Here is a 13,337-nt window from a genome sequence, read left to right as displayed (position 1 = left end):
TTACACTTAGATTCCAAGTTATACAAGAAACGAAATATTTCCATATAAGTAGTAGCCACCTGCAACTCTGATATCTCTGATATTAACCCTCTATAGATTAATGGCTCAAAGCCTTGGCTGCATATCGGAATCACCCAGAAGCTTTATAAAAACACTGAGGGAGTTCCCTGGTGGCGCAGTGGTTAAGAATCCACCTGCCAATGCAGAGGATGTGGGTTCCAGGAAGATCCCACATGCCGTGGAGCAACTAAGCCTGGGCGCCACAATTACTGAGCCTACGATCTAGAGCCCACGGGCCACAATTACTGAGCCCACATGCCACAACTATTGAAGCCTGCACGCCTAGAGCCCGTGCTCCGCAACAAGAGAAGCCACCGCAATGAGAAGCCCACACACTGCAACAAAGAGTAGCCCCTGATCACTGCAACTAGAGAAAGCCCATGCGCAGCAACGAAGACCCAATGCAGTCAAAAATAAATAAACAAATAAATAAATAAATAAAATAAATTTATAAAAAGACAAAAACAAAACGACACTGATACCTGGGTTCCACCCAAAGGAATACTGATTTAATTGGTCTGGGGTGCAGCCACAGTTGTGAACCATTACTACAGACATAGTCAAGTCTTAAGTCACATCATTAAGCCCTAAATATCTATTGAGTATCTACCACGTGCAAGGCTTTCTAAGAACCTGAAGGGTTATGTATTAAAAGTTTATTATCAAAATTATAACCAAGGCATGGACTCTGCTCTAAATCATGCAACCTAACTGGAAAAATAAGGCAATGGGGAAAAAAAAGAAAAGAAAAACTATACTACAGGACAAAACTGAAAAGCATCATGAGGAAGTAAAAAGTTCTACACAAGAGTATAGAAACAGCAGCAATTACTGTTGGCCAAGGGAAAGCGAGGGAGTTTCCTGGAAGATGTGGCAACCATCTGAAAGTTAAAGGATGGGTAGAATTTGGACAAAGAGACTCAAAGAGGAAGAAGAAGGAAAAGGCTGAAGGAAATGACATAAATGAAGAGAGAAACAGGAAAAGTACAGTCATTCAATTTGGATGGCGGTTACCGCACATGGTAACAAAGGGGGAAACTTGTGACTACTACCTAGACCCAGTCGTGGAACATCGTGACTCTTAGACATTTGGCCTCATCGTATGTAAAAGAGGGCCCCATTGACAGTTTGAAGCATGGTGATGGAGGCAGAAAGTCAGTCCAGCTGAGGTGATGGGGCTGCCCTGGGGCAATGGCAGAGCAAGAAGAAAGTGGTAGACCATGGTGACGTACTGTAAGAACCAAATCAATGGGATTTTTCAACCAATCAGAGTGAAGGGAAAGAGAGGAGCCAAAGATGGCTGGACCTTCAAACCTGGATCACAGAAGAAAGGTCAACTCAATAAAAGAAACAGGGAAGCCAGGAAAAGGAGGAAAGAAGTTGACGAGTTCAAGCTTTGGGACATATTCAGCTGAGGTCTTCATGGGACAACCCCAAAAGCCTTAAGTGTCAGCCCCAGGTTTCCAGTTCAACAATGTGGGCCTGAAACTCAGGAAAATATTGGAGTTGGAGCTGTAGATTACAGCTTTGAAGAAATAAAGAAGTCTCCATTTGGGAAGAAATCTTCAGTTTCTAAGATCTTAGAGGTGAAACCAATCTGTGAGCCAAGTTCCAAGAGAGAATTTTCACCATCATAACCATACTAGAGATTGGGTGGAGAAGGGCCAAAAGTCACTGGGCAGAGTGAAGAGCACTCTGCGTTTCCTTTCCTCACTAGGGACACTGAAAATTGAGCCTTGGCTTCACCCTCCCACCCCATAAGGACTTTTTAAAAACCGCACAGAAGTTGTCTCTCTTCCCAACTGCTTATCACAATGTGCAATGTTTTTTGTTTAAATTTGTAAAACATTACAACCTCACTGCCCATCCAACCCTCTCAAGAAATTTTAAAACACTTCAAAAGAGATTTTTCTGAATTGGCACATGATAACTGCTACAGTTTCACGCAGTCCCTTTGTTGGCAAGTTGTCAGAGACAAAGCATTTCAAAACTTCGCATTTGATGCTTTCCACATAAAACCCCAGTTCTATCATCCATCCAACTCCCTACCGCATACATCTCAATGCACCCTTCTTACTCTCGCTCCGTTTGTTATCATTTAAGTGATGGCACTTTTCTTCATAAGGCTGGAGTTGCAATTGGGGGCTTTTGTTTTGTTTTTTCAGTACAGTGTACATTTTCCAGGTTACCACACATTATTAAAAATGGAAAAGAGATTAAATTACACATATAAGCTTTCTCCAAGATATTCAATATCTTGGTTTAGGGCCCAGACAATTCAAAAATTCCATGTACTAGTATCGTTCAAAGTAAAATGAGGGTTTTCTTGCTTCCCTTTAAGGGGAGAGGGGGAAAGAAAGAGAAGGAAAGATGAGAAGTGACTCAAAGTATATTCAGAACAGTGTGATGAAAAGCAAGCAAACTGATTTGGGCATCTGAAAGAGTACTGGGCCTGGGACCACCATCCATGTTAACAACAGCTGGGTGACCTTGGAAGGTTCAATGCTTCATCTGGCTTCAACAATCATTTGGTCCTAGCCTAGTGTTTTAGAGTTAAAGAAACCAAGACCCTTTCAGGATTTGAAATTCTAAGATTCTCTGGGTCTAGCTTTGGTACAAGGCCTGGGGCCTGACTTTCAATATGACCTCAGGAAATGTCAATAAACCCATATTCAGAAATAGATATTGCATATGGCTCTACATTAATTGTTTTAATTACCTATAATCATTTCCGAATGACACAGACACGGATGCTGTTTCCTGGTCATTATGGACATGCGTATTTATTCACACTGTCGACTCATCTGCCCTAAAAGGGCCACCAGCCCCATTACACCATTAGCTAAAAAAGCCTAAGAAAATTTAGTAAATCTCAAGTATGTTTTATAAACAAGGTTGCAACGAGGTGGGTAAGTACAGAGAGGCATGGGTCAGTGTTCAAATACTGGACTTAAAATCTCTTCTTTTTGGCAACTGTGTTCTAATACTGTATTACTTAATTCTGAACATGCTCACCGTCCCCTACTGAAGTCAAGCTCACAGAGGGCAGAACTATATCCAATTCAAATTCGCATCACCCAAACAGTATTTTGCACATAACCAGAGCAAAGGAATGAAGTACTGACTGTGAAATATTTTCCACATTTTAATATAAACAGAGAAAAGCCCACAAGGTGTGACTGACTGCCTCTACCAGCTCAGAGGCATGACCAATCTTAGGTGAAAGCCTGTTCCAGTAATGCACGGTCAGGAATGGTATCACTATGAAATCAGAAGTCACTCCCACCTCAAGCAGGCTGATTCCGGACTGATCACAAAGCTGCTGCTGACCCCCCGCTGTCCATCTCTATGTCACGCATGTGGTGGATGGGGCAGCTGGAAGCTGCTCTAATGGAGAATGCAACAGACACAATACACTTAGCAGGACCAAGTTCTCAGGGTCACAGCAAAATACCAAGTGAGGAAAACAAAAAGGATTCAAGGCAGGAGAAATGATTCTCCAAATTAGCAGCAGAAAATGAAGGCCAAGGAACAAGAAGGGAGAGAAACAAGATCATGACCGATCTTAGGTAAAAGCCTGCGCCAGTAATGCGATATTTGATTTGGGGAACACTTAAATTAAACTAAGTAAGGATAGTTTCTCACGCGGACGCTCTAAAAGGAGCACACAATGTAACTGGGAGGAGGAGTGTTTCTTAACTTGTGGATGTTGCATGTAACGTTAATGATTAGATGCTGTATCTTGCTCCACCGACTTTAACACCATTAGTACTTATAGAGCTTCCTAATCACTGTACTAGGTAAGATTTGGCAATTTGGGTTAAAATATTTCCACCTGTTTATGCTAAGCAAGCACTCAGCTAATTTGGGGAAACAAAGGGGTTTATTTGTAGACAGATAAATCTCCACCCCTCACCCTTCTGGCACCGCTCAGGTTACGTTGGGGAGCTGTCCTAAACTTTCAGCAAATCCCAATTCCAAACATACATGCTAACTGATAGATTGAGTGAAGCGGAATCACAGAGGCGTTCTCTGCATTCACCAATCATGGAGTCCAGCAAAGGTGATTTAAAACCCCTTGCACGCTACTGACAAACTGCAGAGATAGGGGGTGTCTGCCACCCGATCTGGCCAGCTATCCCATCAACATGAGCCAGTTTGGACTGGCCACAGGAAACTGTCTTCTCTCCCAAATAAGCACACAGTGATCAAAGAAGACTGCATTGCCTTCTCGTACTCAAAAAGTTAAAATACAGGAATTCTCTGAAGGGAGAAGAATCTGAAGATTTATAAGAGAATGGCTACTGAAAGCTCCATTAGGACCTTCTCTAAACTATTCCCGTTTAAGTGGAGAGGCAAATAGCCCCCACTGGCATTTATATTTAGAATGGGCTGGGAGAGAGGAAGAGCACATTTTGAATGCTGAAGGTCTCTGACATACCCATACATAAATCATTTCAGGGTGAGGTGTCACATCTTCTGCTCTGCCCTTTAAATGGATTGGACCCCAACATCACATCCTCCTCAGGGTAGGGAGTGGGGGTGGGAGTTTCATGGAGAACAAAGAAGTCACCACTTCCTTTATCCCCCCAACTAAAGACAGATGTAGTAAAAACATCTGCGTTGTAACATTCACTCACTTTAAAATACCAAACTGCAAACAGGTAGACTGAGTGATAGTGTTTGAGAATCCCTAAATCTACACAAAGATGTATCTATTAAAAAGAACATGGAAATTAAAATTAAAAAGAACATGGAAAGGCCAAGTGTGTGATAGATGGCATTCACATGTGCTTTCATTTGTAAAGCTACATTTATTGAGTGACTGCATCCTTATTTAGAAAATCTGGAGAACAGGGGCAGTTCTGATTTTTTTTTCATCTATCAAGTCACTGTTTCAAATTTTAAAAAAAAATAGAGTTATGGTAACTAAAGAGCACACAAATCACATACAAAAAAGAAAAAAAAAAGCCAGCTATTTTATCCTTTCAGTGTGGTTAGCAAGGCTCCTTTGTGTCTACAAATTTCCCTGGGTGGTGCTGTTGCCAAGAAATTCTAATTCATGACAAGGTTTTCTGCAAATTGGGGACAGAGGCAAACCTGCGGATGCAAGGACCCTACAGTTTGCTTTGTCTTTCTGGCTGAGACAGCACCAGTCTGCTCGGGCCTGTAGAAGGCAGTGCAAAGGCAAGATCCCAACATAGGAGAAGCGATGTAGCTCACAGATCAAATCCCATCCCTTGCACCATGAGGCTGTTCTTGGCAGGCAACCATTTTTGTAAGTTGTCCCCTAGAGATGCTTCATACCAAAGGCCCTTGTAAAAAGTGTTTCAGGGTGCCTGAAACCAAGATGAAATTGCAGTGTTATGGGGACGCTGTAGTTCTTACAGTAGCCAAGTATGCCATTAGTTTAAAACAATGGGGGAATAGGGGAGGAGGGAGGAATGCTCTATGATTTATTTATTTGTTTCCAGTAGCAGTGGAAAATTTTCTCTGAGCAAAAAGGAGGCCTGAAACTGACCCCATCTGCCAATTATGAATCAGCATTAACAACAAGCATAATTCCATAAGAGTTTTCAAGTAAACATACCATGCTCCTCACTGGCATGAAGCAAAGCTAAGTGCAAATAAGACTTAGAACATCATTACTTGACCTGCGCTCATGAAATAGCAGTCTAGGTATAAAGAATATATCCAAATTCTAAAAGTCTTTGTAGCTTCCCAAAGTAAAATAACCATCAGTATTGCACCAAATCCTCTTTTATTTTCCAAGTCAGCAGTGGGTCCAGAAAAATCATGATTCTAATGGCAACAAAACTCATGAATGGGTCCCCCTTTATCCATCATCAAGTGGTACCCTATACGCTACTCTTAGTTTCTGTCCTACCTTTGACTTTTCCCTACTTTTGCTCAGACAGCTCTTGGAAATTTTCCTGCAAGTTTCCAAAGAGCTTAAGGCTGGTAGCCTTAAGAGTTGTGCGTCAGCTGAATTCCATAAAATGATAGACCACATAAGCACAGTGTAATTTACAGTTATATGACAGGCAGGGATGATGTTACTTGGGCCAAATGCTTAAGTATGCAGTCAGAGCCCAGGAATGGAGAGCTGTTAATGTAGGATGTCCATCTGGATTTAAAAATTACACCAACAATGGTTTTCATAGTTGGAGCTGTATGAGACTAAGACAACATTGCCCCAAAACCCAATGTCAAAATGACGACCCCTGTGACAGGAGGGCCATGACAAGCTCACTGACTATTAAGCAGAACAATTATCCCAGACTTGAGTTTAAAATAAAAACTCCAAAGAGTCCATCCTTAATTTTCAAATGCACAGATGGTCTTGAGTTTATCATCCAAGCCACTCTGTTTCTTACGAACCAAATCAGACTACTGGAATCTCTGGACTTCGCTCATCTCCTCAAGGTACACTGTTCACTTTCAGGAGTACATCTAATAACTGCTCCTCATTTGACCTCTAAAATCTGATTACCCCAGAGCATCAGGAAACTTCCTCCTGCCTGGGGTTCTTTGTAGCAACCTTCTTGAGCTGATTTGAGCACAGGAGGCTTAAAATTTCACCATGTGATGGTTGATTTAGAACCAACAGTTGCATACAACCACACTCCCCTCCTTTATACTCAGAAGAGGCAAGAGGGAGGGGGCAGGTAGAGGGAGGAAGGAAGAGACAGAGGTTGGAGGTTATGTCATCAGCATGAACTGGGAGGCACAGTCACCTTTACAGAAAGCATTTGTGACTACAGAGCCCACAGAAGAAAGCTCCTTGGAACGGTATCTCATTTAGGACCGTGTCCTCACAAGTGATGTTTCAGTATGGATTATGAGCATGCCTCTGAAAGAGCTTGGCAAAGGGTTTTAAGCTGAGGGCAGTTGGCAGTAGGAGAGGATTAACGCAAGAAATAGGGGGGTGATAATTTCTTTGCCCACAGATACAAACTAAGCTAGAGATGCCCTGAAGGAGGTGAGATGAAGGATGAGGTGGGTGAAGGAGGTGAGATGAAGGATGAGGTGGGTGGGAAGCGGAGAAGGCTTCTAAGGAAACAAAAGATCCAATACATCCTCTAATTATCAAACCAATGATGTTTCTTTACAGATCTAGACCTTCTCAAGGATGCTCTAATCAGATCTAGAAAAGCAGGTTTCCTCTGGAGAGGCCTTCCCCCAAAGCAGGCTTTACTACTGTGAAATCTTGAACCAAACAAAGTTGGGTGATTCATCAGGAGGGAACGTTGTAACAAATAAAGCCAACTTTCTTCCCTCCAACCCTGCTTAACAGTTAGTCACAAACAAGGGCTGCCTTGGGCAGGCTGACTAAATCAACAGATTCTCTTCCCTAACCTGTCTAGACAGTTGTTAATAGGCAACCGATTCAACACCAGTGGGCTGACAGTGTGAAATGAAGACTATTTCAGAAAATGAGATTCTGGCAACCTTTTGGTTTAATTAGCATGTGAAATAAAAGCAGGAAAAAGCTCTAGTGAGACCCTTCATGAGATAGTCTCATCAAGGATGGGGGAAAGGATGCACTGGAGAAATGCCTTCTGCTAGAAACATGTGAGCTGTGCGTGCGTTTACAGAAAGACAAAGTCAAACACATCTGCCAGCATCCTTGGGCAGGAATGTATGTGTGGAAGCACAGACACCAGAGGCCAGTACCTGGAGAAACTCCAGCCTCGAAATCAGGGGAGAACAGCAACTAGCAACAATGGTACACAGGATAGGCTCCTTATACCACAAGCCAAACCTCACTCGCTAAAGCAGCAACTGTTACATCCCAGGCTCAAACTGGCAAATCCCGCTTTGGATCCTGGCGGAGGAAATTCAGCCGTTCATTAGCCTTAGCAAGCTGCTGTCATGGAGCAGAGAAGTTACATGAGCAGCCACACACCAAGCCTCTTGCCGCCCGCCCCAAGGGCAAGCACGTTTCTCCCAGACGGACTGTGCACGTTCACACTTCCAATGTGCAAATCCGAACTGTCTTCTTGCACGTTCCATGATGCACACTGTAGAATACTGAAAGAATGTTCGTGTCCCTCCATCCCCACCCACCGTCTTTCCTGCAGAATGTCCCCTCAGCAGCTCCTAATCCTTACTGAGAAAACCACTGTTTCCGCAGCAGATCTCGCACTTTCCACTAACCAGCACTTTCTTTATTCCACTCCACAAAGCCCAGTGAACTTGTCACCAGCCCCGCTTCCCCCTCACTGGGACGCCTAGCCAACTTGGCATCGGTGCCCTTCAGCATCTTAGGAGTTTCTTGACTAGTCCTCTAAAACAAAGTCAGAGGCATGGAAGCACACACCACCCTTTGTCGGAGGTTGTGCTAAGTGGAGAGGCACACCAAACGAAAGAGAAGCAAGGACACCCACAGAGGGTGTTCTCCTTCCGAAGACACCGCACTGGGGAAACCTACAATGCACGGTCAGCATGAGACAGACACATCTTCCCATCCTCTTCCGAGATATCTTTGAGTATCCTTTATCACTGGGCTCCTCTTCCTTCTGCCCAGCTTCTAATCTCAAAAGCAAGTTCCTATTCTTTACTGATACTCGCTAATTACTAGGAAAACACTCCGCTTTGCTCCTACCCCCTCCCCCCCATCTGACGGTCGTTAGCACCAGTTGAAAGAGATGAACCTGATTTAAGGTACCAAGGAGGTAGAGCTCGTGCATGTAGGGACGCGGTACCTGTCTGTGATGGCTCGTAAAGCCCCAAACCACCTTCCCACCCGGCTCCTCCGAACCCCAGAAGTTAGGCAGGTCTCTGCTGAGGGGCAGTGAGCCGCACAACGTGTGCGCAAGGATGTGTGTTGGTGACTGAAACGCAGGCAGCTCCGACCGGCCGCTCAGCTCAGCACACTAAGGGGTTAGGGGGTGGGTGGAGAGGTAAGCAGATGACTGTTTCCGAAAACATTTTAAACAACAGACAGCCAAAAAGGGGGGGGGGGGGGGAATTAAACAAACGAACAAACAAAACTCAACCCCAAGCCCACACCAACGCAGCCCCTGCGTCTCCGCCGCCACCACACGATTTACACAAGTAATTTAAATCATTCACCTGCTGCCAGGTCTCCTCCAGGGATGGCAAAGCTGAGAAGTAGCCGGTGTCGTGGACAAGTTGTAGCTCCTGGAATATACTATAACTAGCCAACACGTCCATGCTGCTGCTGCCGGGCAAAACGGGAGGAGAAACCCTCCCCCGAACACAGTTGGGTCTGTTTGTTTGTCAGTCTGTCTGGCTCACCCCCCAAGGAGGCAGACATCCAGTGGCCCTTTTGTTTTGTTTTGTTTCAGTCAACTAAAAAGGAAAAAAAAAAATCAATGCAGAAGAGAGGGAGAGAGGAGGTGAGAGAGGAGAGACTGAGTGGGGTGGATGGAGAGAGGCATCCAGCGTGTACAGTGCAGACGGCTGCCAGGAAAAGGGGACTTCACGGGAGTAACAATTCCCTTCCAGGGCTCTAATCACTCCAGCTCGTGGATCAGGAAGGGGGATGCAAACTCACTGACACGAAGCTGCCATCTATTTCTGCAGCGCTGTTCGCTCCTAATGCAATCTTTGCTCTTTATTTTGGGAGGTGGCATTTTTTTTTTCTCGCGATCGCTTCTCTCCCCCTCTTTCCTTCCCACCCCACCCCCACCCCCATCCTTGCTAGTTTGTAGTCTCTCCCCCCCCTCCTCCTTTTCTCCTCCTCCTGCTCTTCCCCCTCCCCAAACTCCCTCCCTCCGCCCGGCTCGCCGCGCAGCCGTGGGATCTCGGAGGAGGGCGTCCATTAGACAGCGTGTGACCATGTATGGTAAACAGGGGGCTCATGAAGTCACTGAGGACCAATGGGAAGCGTGGAGCAGGGCCTGGGGCGGGGCTTGGCCCTGGCGGATAGCGCGGATTGGCACGCTGCGAATCTCCCTGCTGCCTTACAAGGCGGTGCGAGGCGAGCTATTTTTAGAGGGCTATATAAGGGGGCTGAAGAGGCCGTGCGGCGCCCGGGGAGCGCGAGCGCGAGGGATTGGGAGGGTCGCGGCGACACTTGCACCGGGCTCCCGGTACGCTGAGGCGACTGGGCTCGGGCCGCACGCCGGCCTCCGACCTTCGCTTGGGTGCCAGGTGGAGCCCCAGGCGGCCGGAGCCTGCGCCCCTCAGAGGGGAGAGGGTCGCGTATCGCCGTTCTAGCGTGGACGCGGCCGGTTAGGAGGCGAAAGTCCAGAATGCGGGGTTAGGATGCCTCCCGGAGGAAGAGCGAGGCGGGAGGACGAGGAAGCCGGCGTGGGGAGGAGGACAGGCCACTTCCCACTCCGCTTCCCTTCTAGGCCCGAGGGCAGCGAACCGCGAGGGCGGGGCAGCGCAAAGGAGTTCCTCACTTCCTCAGAAATAAACCGGGGGGTTGGGAGGAGGGCGGAAGAAAGAAAAAGTCACCAAAAGCCCCTTCACGAATTCCCCACAGACTGCCAGGGTGCCGAGAAGAAGCGCCAGAGGAGGAAGCGCCACACAATGGAGCAGAACAAAGGGGAATGCGCGAAAACAGCGGCGGGGGCCCGCCTCGCGCGCCGCACGCAGGCCCCGCCCCCAGCCCCGCCGGCGCCCCAGTGCGTGCCGCCGCGCCCCGCCCCGCCCCACCCCACCCGCCCAGCCTTCTGAGCCGACGCCGGGGACCGGGCGGGCGTTAGACTCGCAGTTAGAGTTGATTGGAACTGGACGTTTTGCTGGGGAGTGTGTTAAAGACAATAGAGGGAATCCTTGTAGACGTGGGGTGCAGGCAGGAGCCGGCAACTTGCTTGGGGGCTTAAACGTGAGACTTCCCATGCGGCTTGGAGAGAGGGTGTCCGTCTGCCTAGCTGCGGTGGTGAGAGGAGGGCCTGAATTGCGCTATGGCGCTGACATATAGAGATGTATAGATAGAGAGCCTATTATCTCTTAGCTGAACTACGCACGTTGTGAGGGTTGCCCGGTTGTTTGCTTGACCTTAAATGGTTAGTGTGGTTAAAGCTTCCCCAAAATGCAGTGTGAGCTGAACTTCCACTTTTGGAATGATTGCAGAATTTGGTACTTATTCTGAAATGAGAAACTTAAATTCAACTCATAATGGAAGAAACACATCCACCTTAATCGCCCTTCTCAGCTGTCTCTCGTTCTGACTATGTGGGACTCCATATCACAATATTTCGAAAGTTCTACTTTATAGAACAAACACAGTTTGAAGTTCAGTATTTGCCAGGGGAAATTAAACGGGAATTATTGAGTTGAGGAAAGTCTAGTTTATTTTCTTTTTGATGTCTGGAATTCTGTTGGTCAGATCTCCAGCATCCAGTGTATAATTGGTGAATGTACTGTAAGTGTGTGTGCATGGAATGTACAAGGATCTTGGTACATTTAGCATTATGTATTATACACATTCGTGGTGCTAGGGGATAAATGGTATGAAAAGGGTAAAAGTCCTACACGAATAAAGTGATATTATGATAGCACACATATAAGTGCCAGTATGAGAAGTCTGCGTGGGCCTTTCCCAGAAGTAGAAAACCATTTAGAGCCATCACATACCAATTAATGCATTAACTTGATCCTGATGGCCATTGATACTGCCACTTACTACTGTGTGACTTTGAGCAAATTACTGGCTCAGACCCTCTGGCTACCCTTCTCAGACACAGGAAAAGTGGTATCTGCCTTGCCTGATTGTTATGAACAATCAAAATTTTATAATGTTTGTTAACTCACCTAGCATAGTGTATCTGGTGCTAATAGGTGAATACTAAATGTTAGCCATCATTATCTTCTGACTTCAGCTGAGTAAATTAAATAATATCTGAACCAATCAGACTTGTAGGGGGATATACCAGTCTTAGAGAAGAAGAATGTAGAAACCTCTTGCCAGTTTGGAATAAGGTCTTCCCCTGCAACCCAACATGCTATCCTGATTGTGTGTGGGGATGGGGAAGAGATCACTGACAAGTACTGGGGCAGAAGACATGTTCAGGAGTAATAGGGGAGGGAAAGGATCTTTGGCTCAGCGGCCATGGCTCACAGGACCAGCCGCTCCGCGGCATGTGGGATCTTCCCGTACCGGGGCACGAACCCGTGTCCCCTGCATTGGCAGGCGGACTCTCAACCACTGCACCACCAGGGAAGCCTGGATCTTTTTTTTTTTTTTTAATTTTATTTTATTTATTCTGTTATACGGCAGGTTCTTATTAGTTATCTATTTTATACATGTTAGTGTATATATGTCAATCCCAGTCTCCCAATTCATCTCACCACCACCCAGGGGAGGGAAAGGATCTTAAATGTAGGAAACGCAAGAGGCAAAAAGCAAGGCAAGACCAAAGAACATAATTTGTTTGAGACTCAACTGAACTTGTTTTTTGTTTTCTTTGTGTTACACTATTACCATTTTCAACAAATTATGACATGCCTGTTAACTTTGAGGATTTTAAGCACAATGTGCCAAGCTGTATGGGCACATAAACATTTTCTGTGCTGTGTCTTATTTCATCCTCATGGCAGCCCCAGCGTAGGTATTTTTATTATCCCCAACTTTATGGATAAAGATACCCAGGCTTGGAAATACTAAGTTGGTCAAGGTCACACAACCAGGAAGCAGCCAAACAGAGGTTCAAATCCAGGACCACCTGACTTCCAAGACTGTGCTCTGCATGGGGCTCTCTGCAAGGTGAAAGACTTGAGTTTCTTGGCTTTAAGTCAAGACTTGTTTATAAAAATTGCTTGGGTGTGGAGAGGGAGGCTTCCATTGAGGTTTTTCACATGTAAATATCAGCCATCCAACTTATAGAAGAACTCAACCAAAATTTTACAATGTAAATCCTAAAAACCTCATTATGAGTTTTTTCAAAGCTTTATAGATTAGAATTCTAAGAGATTTATGTAACAAGGCGCTCCTAAAGGCATATTTTCAGTATTAGTCATATTTAGCTACTTTTAATAGCCTAGAGACCCTAGGTTCACATTGCAAAGCACATGGAAAGAATCCGAATGTACAAAATAATCAACAAATTAAGATCACAAGGGAAATTTGGCAGCCAAGCAAACCAAAAATAAAGAGCACTGCTACAACTACTGCATACTGAATGCTTTCTCTGTACCTGGCATTTTACACATGTTCACATCTAATCTTCACCACAATCTTGTGAGGGAGCTATTACTGCTCCATTTTCACGGATGAAGATACCAAAGTTCAGAGTGGGCACATAATTTGCCCATTGTCATATGTCTCTTAAGTGGCAAAAGCAGATTTAAATATAGGT

The 13,337-nt window shown here is 45.5% G+C and overlaps 1 protein-coding gene across 17 annotated transcripts in view; it reads right to left on the bottom strand.

The window, feature by feature from the left end:
* Window positions 1–9,710, bottom strand: part of KLF7 (Kruppel like factor 7) — a 110,554-nt gene extending 100,844 nt beyond the window's left edge. For 12 of the 17 annotated variants that reach the window (XR_004350830.1, XR_004350831.1, XR_004350834.1 and 9 more), the window contains exon 1: window positions 9,139–9,687. Coding sequence is in view for 4 of the 17 variants with exons in the window: in XM_032638465.1 (XP_032494356.1) it covers window positions 9,139–9,240 (102 nt within the window). In the remaining 13 variants the exon portion in view is untranslated. Of the gene's footprint in view, window positions 1–9,138 lie in introns of all 17 variants that reach the window. The other 5 variants (XR_004350839.1, XM_032638466.1, XM_032638467.1 and 2 more) reach the window with 4 other exon arrangements.
* Window positions 9,711–13,337: the final 3,627 nt, after the last annotated feature.

The sequence above is a fragment of the Phocoena sinus genome, chromosome 7 (genome assembly GCF_008692025.1).
Source record: "Phocoena sinus isolate mPhoSin1 chromosome 7, mPhoSin1.pri, whole genome shotgun sequence".
NCBI lineage: Eukaryota > Metazoa > Chordata > Mammalia > Artiodactyla > Phocoenidae > Phocoena > Phocoena sinus.
The sequence above is the reverse complement of the archived record's forward strand: the minus strand, read 5'-3'. Positions and strand labels throughout refer to the sequence as shown.